The sequence below is a fragment of the Callospermophilus lateralis genome, chromosome 18 (genome assembly GCF_048772815.1).
Source record: "Callospermophilus lateralis isolate mCalLat2 chromosome 18, mCalLat2.hap1, whole genome shotgun sequence".
Classification (NCBI taxonomy): domain Eukaryota; kingdom Metazoa; phylum Chordata; class Mammalia; order Rodentia; family Sciuridae; genus Callospermophilus; species Callospermophilus lateralis.
Window position 1 is genome coordinate 5,380,324 of NC_135322.1, and position 19,680 is coordinate 5,400,003.

At 43.5% G+C, this 19,680-nt stretch overlaps 1 protein-coding gene across 1 annotated transcript; it reads right to left on the reverse strand.

Annotated features, from left to right (window-relative positions):
- Positions 1 to 2,267: 2,267 nt before the first annotated feature.
- Znf175 (zinc finger protein 175) lies at positions 2,268 to 13,235 on the reverse strand. The gene is given in 4 exon segments (XM_076838602.2): positions 2,268 to 4,652; positions 7,301 to 7,399; positions 7,862 to 7,988; positions 12,044 to 13,235. Coding segments are annotated over 4 exon segments (2,163 nt in total). The 5' UTR covers positions 12,116 to 13,235; the 3' UTR covers positions 2,268 to 2,787.
- Between the last annotated feature and the right edge of the window lie 6,445 nt (positions 13,236 to 19,680).

Sequence of the window (19,680 nt, forward strand, 5' to 3'; positions counted from 1 at the left end):
GGAATACAAGAGTTTTTGTTTCGTTTTAAATATTTGTTTTGGGTGGACACAATATATATTTTTTTTACGTGTGCTAGGCGAGCACGCTACCACTTGAACCACACCGCCAGCCCATTTAAATACTCTCCAGGTTCAGTGGTTTGGAAGGCAGGAGGATTGCAAGTTCAAAGCTGGCCTCAGCAACTTAGTGGGACCCTGTCTCAAAATGGTCTGGGGATGTGGCTCAGTGGTTGAGTGCCCCTGGGTTCAATCCTGATACCAAAATAAACAAATAAATGAAACTATAATATGGGTATGATTTCAAGCCTAGTAATGTGGGGTACCATCTGCTGCAAACATCTTCCGTGAAGAGCCAGAAAAACGAACATGTTCAGCATAGGGCCACAGGGTCTCTGCCACATCTGCTGAGTTCTGCCCGTGGACTCAGCAGCCCTAGGCAGGACATAAGCAGATGAGCACACTATGCTCCAATAAGACTTTTAAAAAAGCAGAACTGTTGGTTAGTCAGTAGGCCAGATTTGGCCAGTGGCCACAATCTACTGACTCCTGGTGTATACGACTAGGTGCCTTAATAAATAATGCCAGCAAATCCAGAGAAAAAGGCTGGTTCTGGTTATCTGTGGAGACACACACCACAGATGGTAGAGACGGAAGGAAGAGGGAGTAGAGAGCTGAGCTAATATGAAAGAAAAGTCATAATATGAAGCTCACTGCACAGTATAATATCCGGGTTGAGCTGAGGCAGCCACCATAGTCCTTGAGTCACGTTCCTGGCAACAAAAACACTCAGGGTCACTCCCAGGGGAACTGGGCAGCACGAAATTACCACACAAAAGACAGAGATACCTTTTTCTTTGGGGGGGTCCTGTGACGGCTCCTCTGACCTTAAGGGTCCACAGAAAGAGAGAACGAGCCATGCTGACCCCTTTTATTGAAGAGAAGCCATTCAAATGAGGAAAGGGGTCAGGTTTCAGGGGACTGAGTCTAGCTTTGTGATGTCCACTGTCAGCAGGTTGACTGACCTCTAGGAAGGCCACACCCAAGGGCAGAGCAAGAGAAGGGGACACACAAAGGGAGTTTCCATGGAACATTCTATCCCAAACAGGGAAAGGGGGTAATACCACAAAGGAACAGGTGAGCGTAGCTCGACCCATGGGGCTGCAGGAAGGCACGCCTACGCATGAAGACACATTTGGCGACATTTTTAAGACCCTCAAGATTGGGGGCACAGTCTACAGCCACTTTGATGTGGCCAGATCACGCGAAGTGACTGACAGGGCCTCACCAATCAGGAAAATGGTGGCCACAAGGAGTGGCAGCCTCCCACATTCTTGGGTGCAAATTCTGTGACTCTGCAGCAAGAATGTGAGCAAAACACAGAGTAGTGAGAAACAACTGACAGAGTGACAGGACAGGGCTGCCTTCAGCAGGGGCTGCAGGACCCCTCCGAGACAGGACGGTGTGCAGTTTTTAAGGGAATGAAGTCCTCTGTTCTCTCTTTTAAGGGAATGAAGTCTCTGTTCTCTGAATTTCCCTGTCTCCCCCAAGCTGGTTTACTGCCCTCTGGATAGCCCCCGCAACATCCCTCGTGAGGGAAGGATATCCTGGTTGACAGGGTGGCTGGACAGTTTCACTGATGACGCTGGCACTTACCTGAAAGCCACAGTGCCCTTTGAGGGGTCGTAACTAGCTGTAGCTGGGGGTCTTGATGTGCCAGACTCCACTTTTCTGATACTTATCTGTTTTAGTTAGGTCCCCAGGATTTTAAGTGATAATTCCCAAGGGATTAAGTTCTTGCAGCCTGGGGAAGGTCAGGCATTCCAGATCTCATTTCTCAGCTCTTGCCTGTTAAGATAAGTTCTCGAAGTTTCACTTTTATGGCATCTGGATTTTTCTTGGTGCACAGGCCTAAATTCTGTTCTTCATTGTCCTTTCTCTCTACCCACCTGTTCACGACTAACCTGCTAACAATATAATAAATTAATAATCATTGATGGTACAATTCCATGATATAGATTTTCAAAAGGGAATAAATTCAATTAACACAAATTAGACTCTTTTTAAAAAAATAATTATGATCTACTCCTGTTTTGCAGTAAATTTTACAGCAAACCCCACTGAACTATGAGAATACATACACATAAACATATACAAACATATATAAACATAAATATGTAGGCTAATATATATAGCATACACGTATACATACATATATAATATACATGCACACATTACTGACCCATGTACATACCTGTCCTATCAGTCACTTTGCTGGCACTCTATTTTTATTTATTATTGTTTGTTTATTTTTTTGGTCCTGGGGATTACAGAGAAGCTTTTTACCACTGAGCTACATCCCCAACCCATTTTATCTTTTATTTTGAGACAGAGTCTCACTAAGTTGTTTAGGGCCTCGCTAAGTTTCTGAGGCTGGTCTCAAATTTGTGGTCTTCTGCCTCAGCCTCCTGAGTAGCTGGGATGATAGGAATGGGCCATTGCACCTGGCTACTGGCACTTTAGAAAAACTGATATCCCACAATAAATGCAATTATAAATGAAATAATTTTTTAAAACTTTTCCACCAAATAATCTGGTAACAAGGTGTCTTGTACCATTTTCTATAGAAAGTCTGTTCTCAACATATTAGTCTTATTTCTTCCTGAGAGAAAATTCATAATCCTTAACAAGACCACACATTTCTAATTTTTTTCTAAAGCAGTAATACTATTAATGTATAATTGGATCTCTAAGTCTGCTTAGTCACATAACTCAGGGAGTACATTTCGGCTAGAGATACGCTGATGGATTAGGAATTGATTTCTTGGTAAAGCCTTTCACAGAGTAACTGCATCTGTAAGCACTGTCTCTGATATGGGTTGCCTGGTGTTTATTGAAATTTGACCTGTTGTTGAAGGCCTTCCCACATTCAGAACACACATAAGGCCTTTCCCCTGTGTGAATTCGCTGATGTACCTTGAGCTGTGGTTTCTTACTGAACAATTTTCCACAGTCACAGCATTCATAAGGCTTCTCTCCAATATGAGTTCCTTGATGGGTAGTCAACTCCAATTTACGGAAGAAGGCCTTTCCACATTTGGGACAGACAAAAGGTCTCTCTCTAGTGTGAGTTATCTGATGTTTGTGGAAATTTGACCTGCCGTTGAAGGCCTTACCACATTCAGTGCACACATAGGGTTTCTCCCCTGTGTGAATTCGCTGGTGCTCTCTGAATTGGGACTTGGATGCGAAAGCTTTCCCACAGTTGCTGCATTTGTAAGGCTTCTCTCCTGTGTGAGTTCTCTGGTGCATGCTGAGTATTGACTTCTGGTTGAAGGCCTTCCCACATTCACTGCAAACATGGTGTCTTTCTCCAGTGTGAATTTTCTGGTGTATGTTAAGGTGTGACTTTTGGGTGAAGGTTTTTCCACAGTCACTACATTCATACGGTTTCTCCCCAGTGTGAATTCGATGATGTATATCAAGCTGTGACTTAGAAATGAAGGATTTCCCACAGTTACAGCACTGATAAGGCTTTTCTCCAGTGTGGCTTCTCTGATGCACAGTCAAGTGTGCCTTCTGGATGAAGGCCTGCCCGCAGTCAACACACACATAGGACTTCTGCCCTGAATGGATTCTCTGGTGCAGGTTGAAAGTCGACTTCTGGGTGAAGGCTTTCCCACACTCGCTGCATGCATACTGCCTCTCGCCAGTATGAATTTTCTGATGTACGCTGAGGGTGGAGTTCTAGGAGAAACCTTTGCCACATTCGCTGCATTCATAGAGTTTTTCTCTACTATGAGTTCTCTGATGCCTGAAGAGAGATAATGTCTGGGAAAAGGCTTTTCCACATTCATGGCATTTATATGGCTTCTTTCCACTGTGAGTCCTCTGGTGGGTAACCAATTCTGATTTCTGAATGAAGACCTTCCCACATTCCTTACAGATATAGGGTGAGCTGCCTGTGTGGCCTGTCACATATACACTGAGTTTTGGATGTGGGGTAAACGCATTCCCAAATTTGCTGCATTTATGAAGCTTTTCCACACTACAAGTTCTCTGCTGGGTAAAGATGTGTGGCTTCTGGGTGAATTCCTCCCCACTCTCAGTACATTCACCTGGTTTCCCCCGAAGATGAATCTGATGTTGCATAAGTGGTTGTTTATGGCTGAGAACTTTTCCACACTGATTACCTGTGCATAAGTTCTCTTCTGTAGGAACCGTCTTGCAGCTGGCATTAGAAGAGCTGTGAATGAGTAGCTGACCAGAGCCAACGATGTCTTCAGGCTGTTTTGTGACACTGCTTTGATTTTGAACATTTGCTTCTAGGTTAGGTTTCAAATGTTTTACAAACGAGCACCACTTCAGAGGTCTCTTTTGTGAAGGAACAAGGAGAAGCCTCAAGAGAATGATGTTCCCGGGGTCTTTATGTACACAATTGCTCTCGATGCTCAATGTTTTCTTGCTGATGAAGGCCCCATGACTCAGGTGGTGTATTTGATTTTGCTGATCTCTCTTTGTAAGGTCAGCATCCTGCCACAATTCTTCTAAAATGGAACACCATGAACCACCTCTTGTGATTTCACTCACCGTATCATTTTGAAATGAAGCTTTCTCAGAAACTTCCTGTTGTAGGATATCAAGCCCAAATTCTTCTGGGAGGAGAAACAGAAGATGAAACAGGCATGACAACAGGATAGAGGAGGGATCAAATGGAGTTGATTGTAACGGAACATGAGGAAATCTGAGTCACGTAAACATAATGCTGATGATGGTGACAGGGAGTAGAACACTCACTCAGCCCTAAGTACACACCAAACTCTGATCTACACAGCATTCACCATGTGCCAAGCAGCATCTGATACATGATGAAGAAATGGAAGTATAGATGCTTACATAACTGGCAACAGCACTTTGCTATCTGTGGGACCACTGGATTTAGACAAAGGCAACCTGACTGACCTTACGTAGGCTACCTAGACACCCAAACCTCGGAGAGTGAGTATGGGGTGACAGCCAGGGCTGAAGGAGGGAGCTCAGAGTGCAGGACTTCCATGGTTGTGGAGAAATGCCTATTCATAGCCTTTGTCCATTTTAAAAACAAGTTTCCTCTTTTTGTTTCATCTTGCATTCCTGATAGCAACTTTACCCATATGTTTGCTTCATTTATTTTGGTGATCTTACCACTCTTACATCCCCAGGCACAGATCTGGAACATTTTTAACTTTTCACTTCATGTAGATCATACAAATCTTGCCAAACCTGATAATATTTAAATTTCTACCAAAAACGTCCAACGTAAACTATCAGAACTGTGCGAAAAAGCTTTTCCATAACTTTTTAATGTATCTTAGCAATGTTGAAACAAAAGAAATCCAATTTACTCCCAAATCTAAGCATATACTCATATTCTCCACCTCCACCTCCACTAAGCTTTCATCCTCTGCTTCTTCAAAACTGCTGCACGGAACAGTAACTCATAATGTGCCTTGAAAATTAGCTCCCAATGTCACTTCACCTCTCTTTTCTCTGAACTAAAAAGAAAAAAAAAAACAGTTACTCTGTACCCCTCCACTTGGATACTTTTATTCCAAGTAGCCTTCTCCTAAACAGGCTGATACTTCTACAACTCACGCCATCGTCCTCTCATTACATCTCCTTTTCAATTTACCTCAGCAGATGTTTAAAATGTTCTTCTAAAATACAACAAAACACTCTTTTTTTGTCTTCAGAAATTCACGAATTCTTGTACCCTAAATGGTGTCCTCAGGCTTAGCATCAATGTAATGAAAGGTAGAGAGAACACAAAATACTCAGCGGACTGTATGCAAAGTAGGTCATCTACATGGCAGACATTAACGAAAGTATGGAAACAATGATCAGAGCATTAATAATGGAAATATTCAGGTGTATTTTTTAGACTAGAAATATGGGCCATGATGACAATGTCATGAAGAGTTTGTTAATCCTATAGAGAAAGAAATAACAACATGTTTGCATCAAAATCTATTGGAAAAAAAACAGCAATGTTTGATGTGATAAAATCTGTCAGAAACATCTTGACTGAACTCAAGAAAGGCAGAATGAGAAAATAGGGAGCTGATTTATACAGATACCACCAGGATTAAGAAAAAGAGCCATGTAGACAGCAGGGTGTGGTGAGGCACACCTGTAACCCCAGCCACTGGGAGGCGGAAGCGTGGGATTGCAAGTTGAAGGCCAGCCTCAGCATTACATGAGGTCCTGGGGATGTAGCTCAGTGGTAAATCGCCCTTGGGTTCAATTCCCAGAACCAAAAACAAAAAACCCAAACAAACTAACAAAGAAAAAAGAGCCATGTAAATTGTGTAGTCAACAAGAAAAAGAGATAAGAATTCCAAAGTAATAAATTAGAAGACTGAGAGAAGAGCCCAGAAATGGAAGAATCTTGACAAAATTTGTCAGATTATAAGAAGTTCTAGTTTGGATGAGGATAATTCAAATTTCTGATCTTCCAAAATTAAGGAAGTGAGTCATCTCAAGAGAACTATTCTCCAGGTAAGAACTATTCTCTCAGGCAGCAGAATACAGCTTACGCACAGGAACTAGATGTATACATGTAGGAGCTGTTGCAATACAAAAATGGAGAGTGGGGATGCAGAATGGATGGGTTCTTTCAGTCAATTCCTACATGAAGCAATGACCAGATGAACATAAAGATCACCAAACTAGGGGCAGCACAACTGGGAGCAGGGAGGACAGAGGGGATCCAACACAGAAAACAAAATCAATGAATTCAGGGACAAATAAACAGCAAATTTTTAAAAGGCAGAAAACTACATGGACACAAAGGAAAACAAGATGAAAAGGAAGGTACAGATGAAAACCCCAACTAGGATGATGATGATGAGTTGCTCTATTCAGTTACTAATGAAATAAACAGCAACGAAACAACCCTGTTACCCAACACAGGGGCCACATATAAGCCAGTTTGGTTAATGTCAGGGCTAACAAGTTGTTCCAACACCAACCCTTTTGCATTTGCACATGTGAGTGTGGACTGGTGCTGCCCACCAGAAGAGCAACGTGGTCAGTGAGTTAAGTATACCTACCTCCATGATGAGACAAGCCCACTCCCTTACTCGCCTGTAAGATAGTCTCACACTGTCTCCTGCTCTATATTTCTAACGTCATGTACTGAAGCATTAGTTGTAGTTGTAGGAAGAAGGAAGTACCAGTGTCCACCACCGGGGGAAAGAAAAAGTGAGGAAGACGGAGAATGCCCCCCAAAGATACTCATTTCCACGTGGGAAGAGTCACTCACCTTCGCACCTCTGAGGAGGGAGTTCCGTGTCCCCCTGCTGTGAATCCTTTCCTGCATGTACCCTGAAGATCACCTCTGAGCTGGGAGTGAGGTACCCCGCTTTGAGGACACAGGATTGGTGTGTGGCTTCTTGGGTATTATGTGGTGCACATCATTTCTTTATTTTTGAAGTACTGGGAACTGAACCCAGGGGTGCTATACCACCAAACTACATCCCCATTCCTTTTTATTTTTTGAGACAGGGCCTCACTAAGTAGCCAAGGCTGGCCTTGAACATGCAGTCATCCTGCCTCAGCCTCCCAAGCTGCTGGAATTACAGGTGTGTGTCACTACCCAGGGGCTCTTTGGTTTTAGAGAGCATCAATAAAACTTTGCAATCACTCATTAGCTAAGTCAGCATTTTCCACTGGGCATGAAGTAGTATTTGGAGGTACCCAAAAGGAATGAAAAATCACCAAGGAGAAAACCATGACATACTCTGATATCCCACCATGTTCTACAAGGAAGAGAAAGAAAATCTCACAGAAGCCCATCCAAGATTCCCAAGTCAGCGGTGCTCACCCACTGAGAAGAGGTGACTAAAGATCTCCAGCATCACATCCTTGTACAGGTGTCTCTGGGCAGGGTCTAGTTGCTGCCACTCCTCCCTGGTGAAGTCCATTGTCACATCCTCAAAGGACACCAATCTCTGTAACAACATATCCCAGCTCACTGTAAATTATTCATCATTAGTAATGTAGAAGTTACACATAAAGATGTGTTTCTGATGATTTTTCACAATGACACATCATTAGCCTTCCCACTAAATATCTATTTCATTTGACTCTTGGGAGATTAAAAAATTTATATAAATATCCTGCCATCCATTGTGCAGTCTTGAACGGAAATGGATTATCTGTAAAAATCTAACTAACGAGGATAACCAGCATGACGTTTATTATATGCCAGCTGTAGATGTGCTGGGTTCTGGGGGCTTGATAAAATTACCTAAGCTACTCTTTCAGCAGTTCAGTGATTTGCACAACAGGAAGTAAACAGGCTCAACTACGGGGTTAAAAGGGAACCTGGTAGAAATGTATGCAGAGCACTCTGTTGGGAGAGGCAGTGGGGACAAGCAAACATTCCTGGAAGTGGCAATCATGCTACTTAGGGTTGGTGAAGAGTGGACTGGAAATGAGGTCTGATGCAGGATGTGGAGAAAATCATTTTACAGGAAAAAAAAAAAAAAGTGTAAATACAGGTGGAGAGGGAATCATGGTTAATCCAGGGAGCAGCAGATATTCCAAGGACAGAAGCAACCTGGTGATGTTGGAAGGTGGTTGTCATCTAGGTTCCAAGGAGGTGGCCTGGGGCAGGTAGGATTGTAAAATGGGTAGGAATTTTTAACTGTGATTGATGAAGTGACAACTTCTTCAAGAAATGAACTGAGTGGAGCCAGGCATGGTGGTGCACACTTGTGATCCCAGCAACTCAGGAGGCTGAGGCAAGAGGATAACAAGTTCAAGGCCAGCCTCAGCAATTTAGCAAGGCCTAAGCAATTGTCTCAAAATTAAAAAAAAAAAAAAAAAAAAAAATGGCTGAGGATGTAGCTCAGTACTTAAGTGCCCCTGAGTTCAATCCCTGGTGCCAAATAAATAGTGAAAAAAACATAGATCAAAAAACATTTTTAGATTAAAAAGAGACTAAAGAAACCTAACAGTTAAGCAAAATGTATTCTCATCTGAAAATCTGCATGCAGAATTCAACATGTGGCCATTTCCTTCTGGAGTTGGAAATATTTTTTAAAGAATTATAAAAACATTCTTCTTGAAGAATCTTCTATTAATTTGACATTAGACATTTATAGAAATGTAAAAAGTGCCATTCTTGCCAATAAACATTATTTTACTTTAGAAGCAGATTACTTTGAACTAAAATTCTTCACATTAACACATTAGGCATATTATTTAGTTATAATGAATTAATGAATAATTTTAGAATTTCAGTTATAATGAATGTCTAATCTGCAAAATATGAATAGATATCTACCACACAGAATTTTCTTTGGTGCCTTCAATAATTTTTAAGAGTCGGTCCTGTTACAGACTAAATGTTTCAGTCCACCCCCAAAATGCTGAAATGCCAACCCCAATGTGACTGCATTAGAAAGGGGTCTTTGACAGATAATTAGTTCATGAGGGCAGACCCCTCATGAATGGCACTACCTCTCCTTTTTCTTCTTTGTTTTTTCTTTTTTTCGGTACAAGGAATTGAACCCAGATGCACTTTAACCCTGAGCCACATCCACAACACTTATTATATTTTGAGTCAGAGTCTCACTAAGTGCTAAGACTGGTCTTGAACTTGTAATCCTCCTGCCCCAGCCTCCCAGGCTGCTGGGATTTCAGGTGTGTGCCACAGTGCCCTGCAAGACTAGTCCCCTTATAAGAACAAACATGAGAGATGAAGATTATGAGGATACGATGAGAAGATGGCATCTACAATTGGGAAGTGGGCTATCCCCAGGCACGGAGTCTGCTGGTGCCTTGATCTTGGACTTCCCAGCCTCTAGAACCCACAGGATAAATGTTGTTCCAGCTGTTAGGGCGTCCTGTTGTAGCAACCTGAACTCCAGACAGTGCTGAGACCAAAGTGTTCCAGACCACTCCTCTCAGCTGTTGATGCTCTCACTCATGCACAGACATGCACACACCATCTGTCATCGAAGCGTATGAGCCGGTAGAATGGTTTTAAAAACAACAACAACAACAACAAAACCAAACAAGAAAATGTAATAGCTTTATAAGGATAATTTAATATTTACAAGACAATTGGTTCCATCAAAATATTAGGTCATACCATATAATGATTTAGTATTCTTTAATGTTACATAAATTAAATGTCATCAAAATGACAACACCAAGAGAATTTCTAAACTCAATTCCCAGTATCAAGAGAAAAAATTAAAAAATGATAAAAGAAAGCAAATGATGGAAGTGACGTGTATGAACCCTTTAAAATGGTGAACAAGCACCCGAATAACGTAACGGAAGTTCTAGAAGGAGACGCCAGGCACAATGGCCCACATATTACAATCCCAGTGACTGGGGAGGCTGAGGAAGGACGACTCCAAGTACTAGGCCAGCCTTGGCAACTTGGTGATACCCTTTCTCAAAAAATAAAAAGGGACTGGGGGTCGTAACTCAGTGGTAGAGTGCCCCTGAGTTCAATCACCGTACCTCAAAAAAAAAGAGACAGAAAAAGTATAGGAAGGGCAAGAGTATGGAAGGCTTTAGGAAAACAAAAATGATTTCCAATCTATAATGTGAACCCGGTTAAAGATAAATATAATGATAAAATAAATAATTTCTATGATATCTTTGAGTACATATACTCAAAGTATATAGTACACAACTTATAGTAATTATAATATAGTAATTTATATTATAGTTATTTAACAAAGTATGTGGGTATATAGTACACACCCTATAGTAATTTATATTATAATAAACTTTATTATAATATAGTAATTCACAATAATTTATATTATAATATATTAATTTATAAAAGTGTGTGAATATATATACACACACTTTGATAAATTACTATATACTTAATATATAAATATTGGGGTTTTTTGGCCTTTGGCATTCTCATAAGATTTACCTGCCATGCACATATTTCCAAGGAGTTCCTATAGGATGCACTCCACAAAAAGAGTAACTATAACCTGAAAGAGAAAGCCAAAGGATTCAGGACATAGGGAGCTACATGCATCAGAGAGAAGAGGATTCCCAGGTGATGGTGAAGGGAGCCACCATGACAAGCCTGAGTGTCCAGTGCTCAGAGAACTACAGGGCTCCATGCATAAGTTAGAAAAGTGCCAGAAGAGGCTTCATCAAGAAGATAAAATGGCTGGGCACCACGGCGCACGCCTAAAATCCCAGTGGCTCGGGAGGCTGAGGCAGGAGGATCACAAGTTCAAAGCCAGCCTCAACAGCTTAGTGAGTACCAAAGCAACTTGGCAAGACCCTGTCTCAAAAAGTTAAAAAAAGGATTGGGGATGTGGAAGCACTTTTGGGTTCAATCCCTGGTACCAAAAGAAGAAGATAGAATTGACAAACTGACTCTCCTGAACTCTGGTTGGCTTTACTCCCAGACTGGCTGCTTGCTGACCGTATAAACTTGAGCCAACTGTTTCATTCTGAGGCTCAGCCTTCTCTTCTATAAAATGGGAATGACAGCCACTCACAGGTCTACGGTGAAGATGAGAACAGTGGGACACAGGAAGTTCTAAATGTGCTGTTCTTGATGTTAGCTAATAACTCAATTTATGAGAAGGATATCCACATACTTGGAGGAAAATCTGTCGATATATTTACATAAAATTATTTGGTCAATACATAAAATCATTCAGTCCGGTTAAAAACAAAATGTTGTGCAGAACAAAAATCATCACATTATACACAGACAGCTGTCGAAGCAGGTAGACAGTCATAACCAGGGAAGATGGATCTGACCAGAAGTGATCCCACGTCTTAGAGGTGTGGGCATGGCAAGCATGCATTTGCATGCTGGGGACTGGAGCATGTGAGAGACATTAGTCCAAACCCAAGAACCTGCGAGGCGGCAAGGTGAGCATGTCACTAAGATTAGGAGGCATGGGCATTAGCCCCCTGTGGTCCACTCTCACAAATACTTAGTTCAGGATCCGCTGTTCCCTGCTGCAGATCTGGACAGCTGCTCCGGGGAAGCTCTGCTTACCTCACAAGATCTGTGCTGCTCCTCTGGGCCCAGGACCTGGGGCTTCTGGGATAAGTGCACACCAGCTGGCATCCCCCCTGGACTTCTACTCTTGGTTTCTCTTGCTAGCAGCTCCACTTTCCTCAGAAGCTGGAAGCTGGGTAGGCACCAGAGGCTCCAACCAGAGCCACTGGGGAGAGACAGGTGGACAGCAAAGAGAATTCCTGCAGTCTGGACGACTCAGCCTAACCCAGAGGCTCCACAGACACCAGGAAACCCTGGAAAGACAACGACTGTGTGGTCACTCATCCAACGGTTGCCCCGCAGAATTGGAGGGCCCTAACATGAAGGTTACTGTGTAGACACTGCAGAGAAAACAAAGCCCAACTGTAATTATTAGGGAAAAAAAGGCTATGAGTTGAGACTGAACTTGAAGGACTCTTGTAGCTGGGCCACCTTCACTGTGAGAAGAGGAAGATTACCAACCACCAATCACTGACCTTGCCATGTCCACAGGGTCTGGGGGATACACCAGCCCTGACCCACCCATCCATCTCCAAAGGACCCCAATGCGGGCTGCCCGGAAAGCAACGCAGTCGCCCTGGCAAACGCCCATCTGCAATCCTCCAGCCGGCTCCCAGGGGGCACCCTTGGCCCCCGACTCTACTGGCGCCCTGGGTGGGCTAGGAGGCACCTCGACCTCCGGCCCCTGGAGCACCCGGCCCCCAACCCAGCTCTGGCTACATGGGGGCCCAGCAGGACGGCACTGTCCTCCAGTGCCACCACTAGGCGCTCTGACGACGCACGCGCTCCGTCCTCCAAGGACATCAGAGTATTCCTGGAAATCAAGCTACGAAAAGTGTGTGAGAGAGTGTGTGTGTGTGTGTAAAACAGCGAGAAAAGCGAAAACTACAGTTTAACCGTCTGCCCCGCAGGGTGTGTGTGTTTGTGTGTGTGTGTAAAAAAAGCGAGAAAAGCGAAAACTACAGCTTAACTCGGCCCCGTAGGGCCGTCACTCAGCCCAGTCCTGGCCGGACACGCCCAGCCGCACGACGCCGGCCCGCTTCTCTCAGCCCACGGCCTCGTCTTCACCCAGCTCAGAACCCCCGCATCGCTGACCCCAAGCCGACTTCCCCTCACCGACTCCAAAGAATCCCCACTGCAGATACACCAAATCACCTCGGCGTCCCGCGACTAGTGTAGCCCTCTACGGTCTAAACGGAAGTGCGTTCTTCGAAACTTCCGGCTTGCCTGCCTTCGCGTCGGGATGGCCTTATACAAGTTGAGATAAGCGCATGCCCACTAGCACCCCCGAAGCTACGTCTGCCAATGGTTATCAGGGCTGACAGCGTGGGTGGGTGGGTCGTTAGCGGCTCTGAAGAAACTGTCATGGCCGCGCCCATAGGATTATGATACCGGAGGCCACCATCAAAGAACTCCCATTCCGTACAGCCAGGGAAGGCAAGTGGAATGTCAAAGAGTTAAACTCTTGGGCTGTCACAGGATGGCAGAAGACTTCTGTGATATATATAATCACACACACACTGTACATATATATGTGATAAATATGTATATATAATAAATTACGTGTCGTGTGTGTGTGTGTGTGTGTGTGTTGTGTGTGTGTATCAGTTCGTTGCAGGTCAAGAACCGGATTCATGTTCCCCAGTGTTGAAGATTCAACAGAGCAAAGCTGAGACAAGCGTAGAGAAAAAGTTTTATTTAAGAAAGTGATAGAGATAGACTTCTTCAAAGAAAAGTAGGGCTTCAGAGCCAAGAGCCCGTGAGAAGATGTGCAGCTAGCTTTTTTATATGTTATACCAAAAACGAATATTACACGGAGACCCTCGAATAACTCCCAGACCACACAGTTTTATGCCAATAGAGCTTTTATTGCTGGCCAGCGGCGGACACTCTACTCTCTATAAGCGAGATGGTCAGAGTGACATGCCTGCCTTCAGTTGGCCTCATATTTAAACCAAAAAAACACAAAAGGGACATTTGAGTTTTAGCCAATGTAAGCAAGCAAGTACAGAAACTGAATTGGGCAGTTAACGAGACAATGCAATGGGTACATTGGTGTTTCCCACAGGACTTTCCAGGTTGGCAAAGCAGCAAGCAAGCAGAAAGGAAGTGGGTCAAAATGACCCTAGTTGAGTACAAGTTAGAGAATGGTTACTAACGTCTAGACAATCTCTGACAAGGCTTCATTGCCCAAGAAATATGGAAAGCAAAGAGAACAATTTTACATTGTATAAGAATTTCTAGGTAACTATTAATTTGGATACAGAGATGGGGCTTTCGCACAAGAGAAGCATTTCTTACATGATACGGAGTCTCAGGGTAAATGGAATCTGTTTGGTCGTTGCCTAGCCTGGCCCATAATATATAGGCCCTAGAATCCCCTTTTTACTGTCTTCTCTTTCTTCCCTGCGTACATTTCCTAGAGCAGTGGTGCAGAGGATAGTTGTTAGCAATCCACTGTCTCTCTTTGCCTACCAGTCCTCATCCCCTGGGACCTCATCCTTCATTACCCACACTGACTGCCTGACCTTCACCCCTGCCTCCTTTTGCTGAGGAATGTAACATCACCTGTCCACTTAGGCCAGTCAGGGCTGCAGGAAGATTGCTTTTAGGCAAAAAAGAAAGCAGGTGGGGTGAGCACAGTGGGCCCATTTTGTAGAATTATCCTCTTAGTCTTGTGTTCCCACCATCTTCTCTGTCTCCTAACTTACACACACACACACACACACACACACACACACACGCATGTAATATATACATATGTATATTATATAATATATGTGCATATATTTCTTAGAGAAACTGGTGCGTATTCTGAAAAAAAATACCTTTTTCTATTTTTCTTCTTCTGAATTACTAAAAATTGAAAATCATGTGGGCTGTAGGAAAATGGGAAGTAGAGCCCAGGGAGGATCGAAAAGGTGAACAACTGAAGTGAACTTTCTTATACATAATGATTTGGAAGCAGTGAAGCCAGAATCAGACAGGCAGTCAGTTTATGCAGGTAAATCAAGTCAGGTCGGATCAAGGAGGCCAATTTTGAGTGAGTCCAAGAAGGTGGAGACTGTCCCCTGAGGATTGAAATGTTAATTCCTTCAGCCCTTCCTCCATCCTTATCAAGAACCTGCCCCTGCTCCAACCTGCTGCTAAGGTCACCTGTCCCAGGAGTGGCCCCTGTCTTCGGGGAGCTATAAGTTCTTAATCAATGTGTCCTGGGTGACACCATCCTGCCCTCCCCTTCAGCCCACCTGGGTCTCCCTTTTGGCCTCCCACCCGAGCATTCTTGGGCCTAGCCACGTTGACAGGAAGGAGAGCGATAAGGGAAAGAGAGCAGAAGAAAAAGGAAGCCCAGGACAAATAAAAAGGCAGAACAGCTCGCTGCTGGGGACACCAGGACACCAGCTGTGGCCCCCTCCTTCCTCCCGGGAGAAGTCTATGTTACCCCTTTTATAAATAAAGCCTGATTTATATGCTTGCCTCCAGGTGCTTCTCCAATGTTATACTTCATCACATGAGGAAGCAGGACTCATTACCAATAACCAGCAGTACCAGCAGTTCATGGTCACCAAAGGACTAAGGTCCAGTCTCACTTATATAGAGGAAAAAAAGGGAAGGAGGAGTGAAATATATAGAAACAGTAGAATAGGAATGTGAAGGGCAGAAAACGGGGAGAGTCAGGTTAAAAGGTAAAAGCAGGCACTTACATAGGAAGAGGAGTTATGAAGAATAAGTCCATAGCCCTAACAGTGGAGGACTAAAGTGGTTAATACTGAATCTATGAGGTTGCAGAAGCTGTTCATCTGGAGAGCAGGTGCAGGAAGGAGCAGATCCTGGACTTGCTGTCCCTGAAGCCAGTTTGATCCTCCCTCTGAGAGTGGACCCCAGGGGGCTAATGTCCCCACACCTCCTCATCTTTCAGTGACATGCTCATCTTGCTGCGTCTCAGGTTCTTGGGTTGAGACCGGTGCCTCACTCACTCCCATCCCCAGCACATGCCCATGCCTCCAAGAGCGAGTCCATTTCTGACCAGATCCATCTTTCCTATTACATGACTGACTGAACTACACAGGGCTGCCCATATACACTGCGATGAGTTTTCTTCTCTTGCACAACTTTTAACTTTTCTCCCGAGTGAATAATTACATGTGTCAGCTATTTGTTTACCTTTCTGTGTACAGGTTCATTTTACCTTACCAGAAATGCTTGGGACAAAAAGTGTTCTGGATTTCTGATTTTTTCAGACTTTGGAGTACTGGCATATACATAATGAGATATCTTTCTAAATATGAAATTCATTTATGTTTCCAATACACCTTAAATACATGGCCTGAAGATAATTTTATATAACAATTTGAGCATGCCTGTGTCACCAGCTGTTCATGGGTTGCATGTGGGTCACCATTCTTGGATGCCTCGTGGATAGAGATACCTGGTGTGTGGGAATAACCAGTGGACATTTCCTCTGGTCAATTGCCCAGGGACAATGTGAATCTCTTTCCCACTCTGCTTTGGCCCACACAGCACCTGAGATGGGTGTGCCAAGATGTCAATCAACCTGCTGACTGCAAGATATCATGAAGCAAGACTCCGCCCTTGAAACCTTATCCCTGCCTTTGATGGACCCCCTTAAATAAACCATGGGAGCCATTTTCCCTTTATTTAGTTCCAGAGCCCATGTGAACTTGATGTATCAGGGGCTTCACTTCCTGTAAATATATTTCTGAGTATTTGTGCTTTGTTATTCACTAATCATCTGAGATTATAAGTTTTAAGGTGACTTGGATTCCCCTGCGCAGAAAGAACCCCACAAAGAGATGCTGGCCATCATCCTTTCCCCCAGAAATTCCTGCATTTTTTTCATTTTTAAAAAATAATTTCATGATTTTTTTCTTTTGTTAGTGCTTTGCAGTTATACCTAGGAGTTGGGCTCATTCTGACAAAAACATCATGAATGGAATTTGATTTACTGCATTTCAGCACTGCCCCCTTCTTTCCTCCCCTCCTCCCCTCCTATTCTCCTTCCTCTCCTCCCTTGCATTTTGACTGCAACACGTCACACAGAGTAAGGGATAGAATTTTCCCCTTGTGGCATCGTATTGATACTCAACATATTTTGGATTTTGGAGCACTAAAGATTTCAGAGTTTCAGATGAGGGGAGCTGAACCTGTACTAATTAACATATTGCCAGATTTCCCTCCCATTGTGTGGCTATTCTTCTAAAACCTGGCTTCATTATTAACTAACATCAACAGTAGCAATGACGGCACTCATTTAGAGCTTCCTGTGTCCCAGGCACTGTTCTGGTCTTCACAACAGACCCCTGAGCTGCCATTATGACCCCTGTTTTACAGAAGAGAAGCCCGAGGCACAGAATGAAACAACTGACCCAAGTTCCTGCAGCCAGCAGGCAGCCAGCCTCAGGGCAAACCAGCCGGTCTCCTGGGGATGGTCCCACCACTCCATCTTCTTAAGGAGATGAGGTCAGAACCCTCACCATACAATCACTTCCCAAAGCCCACCACTGAATATTGCTGCACTGGGGACCTCATCTTCAACACGTGAGCCTTCAGGGGACATCCAGATCCAAACCCCAACACCAGCATTGAAAGGTGATGGTTGGATGTGTATCCATACGTGTGTGTACATGTAGACGTATATAGATATTTATGCATGATCTGGTCATATATTTCTTGATCAAGGAGAAAGAGAGACAAATTGCCAGTAAGAAGAATGCAAAAGAAGATTCCACTGTGACTCCTACAAATATTAAAGGGTAATAAGGGGAAAATATAAATAACCCCATGTGAATTCATTAGATAGGTAGATAAAACAAATATTTTTGAAGGAAAAATAAAATTTTAATGATCTAAGAAGAATTACTGAGAGAAATGAATATATTTGTATATAAACATATATATTTACCTAGGTATGCAGAACATATATATTTATTTAGATGGATATCTCCTATGATCAGGAATTGGAAGACTTAATATAGGTAAGGCACACGTTTTCCCCAAATTAGGTTACAAATTCACAGCAATCCCAAACAAATTCTCAGCAAGAGGTCTTACAGAAATTGAACAGCTAATTCTAAATTTTATGGACAAGCGAAAAAAAAAAAAAACGAGAAAATGTTAAACAGTATCCAATAATGTACCCATTAAAAGAGAATCCTTCAAGTCCCTGATTCCCATCACTTCCTCCTTAGCCCTCACCTACACAGATGGAAAATGTTTCTTTCAGAAGCAGGAGTTATTGCCTAACAGACCCTGTTGGCTCCCAGGGGTCCATTGCTCCCAGCCTGACAGGCAGTCTCCATTCCCGTCTCTAGAGACCAGCAGGCCCAGCCAAGAGTCCAAGGAGCAAATCCCCAGGGGCAGAAGGGGCTGGCAGTTCTGGGACGGTGACCAGGCAAGGCAGCGGATGTGAGAGTGAGTCCTGGCTCATCTCAGCCCAGAAAGTCTCCAAGCAGCGCCCAGTGTGTGTGGCGTCCACGCATTGTGCACCTCCTCACGCGCGGGGGTCCAGGTCACATCCCTTCTGCAGATTCCTTCCCAAGAGCTCAGGCTCCACCTGGGGAAGAGAAGCCCCAGCCTCTGCACATGTATCCCCCACAGCGGAGCCTTCTAACAACCCGCCCAGCTCAGCACTGGACACTGAGGACAGCGTCCAGTTCTGTCGAATTCACTTCTTCCCAGAGGAGAATAGGACTCACGTCCAAGCCTTTGCAAGAAAGAATGAAACACAAGAGCCAGAAATAAAATGTGAGGGCTCACAGGGTTGAACAGAAAGACTGCAAAACTCAAAAGCTTCTGCACACCAAGGAAATGATCAACGGGGCCAAGAGGCGCCCGCAGGAACCCAGAAAGTGCACGCCAGCCACTCTGACAAAAGACTGATGTCTGGAATCTATAAGCACTCACAAAGACTTTAAAAACCAAGTAATCTAATTGAAAAAAAATGCAAATGATCTGAATTGGCAGTTCTTTAAAAAGAAATACAAGTGGCCAACAAATATATGAAAAAATGCTCAATAACATTAGCCATGGTAATAGTTAAAATAGATGTTATTTAAAAACAACAACAAAAATAACAAATGGTGGTGAGAATGTGGATAAAAAGGAACTCTCATATGCTGTTGGTGAGAATCTAATGAAATCAGCATACCAAAAAGATGCCCACACACCCATTTTTTATTGCAACAGTATTTGCAATAGAGCTAAGATATGGAATTAACCAGGGTGATCATCCATGGATGAGTGAACTTAAACATGTGTGTATATTCACCAGCAATAGTATTTAGCCACAAAAAATAAAATCCTGTATTTGCAGACAATTGGAAGACATTACATTAAGTGAAATAACAGATGCAGAAAGACAAGTACCAGATATTCTCTCTCCTATGTGGGAGTTTAAAAACAGTAGTCAATCTAAATGTAGAGTAGTGGTAACTAGTGGTTGGCGCAGGAGGAGCAGTGTGGGGATGATAGAAGACTGGATTTGACTAGTGCACACTGTAGGCATGTATTAAATGTCGCAAAACCCCACTAACATACACAATATATGATCATCAAAAATTACAGATGGCAAATGATACAGGCAAGCACTAAACAGAGTGTAGGTGGTGCCCCTG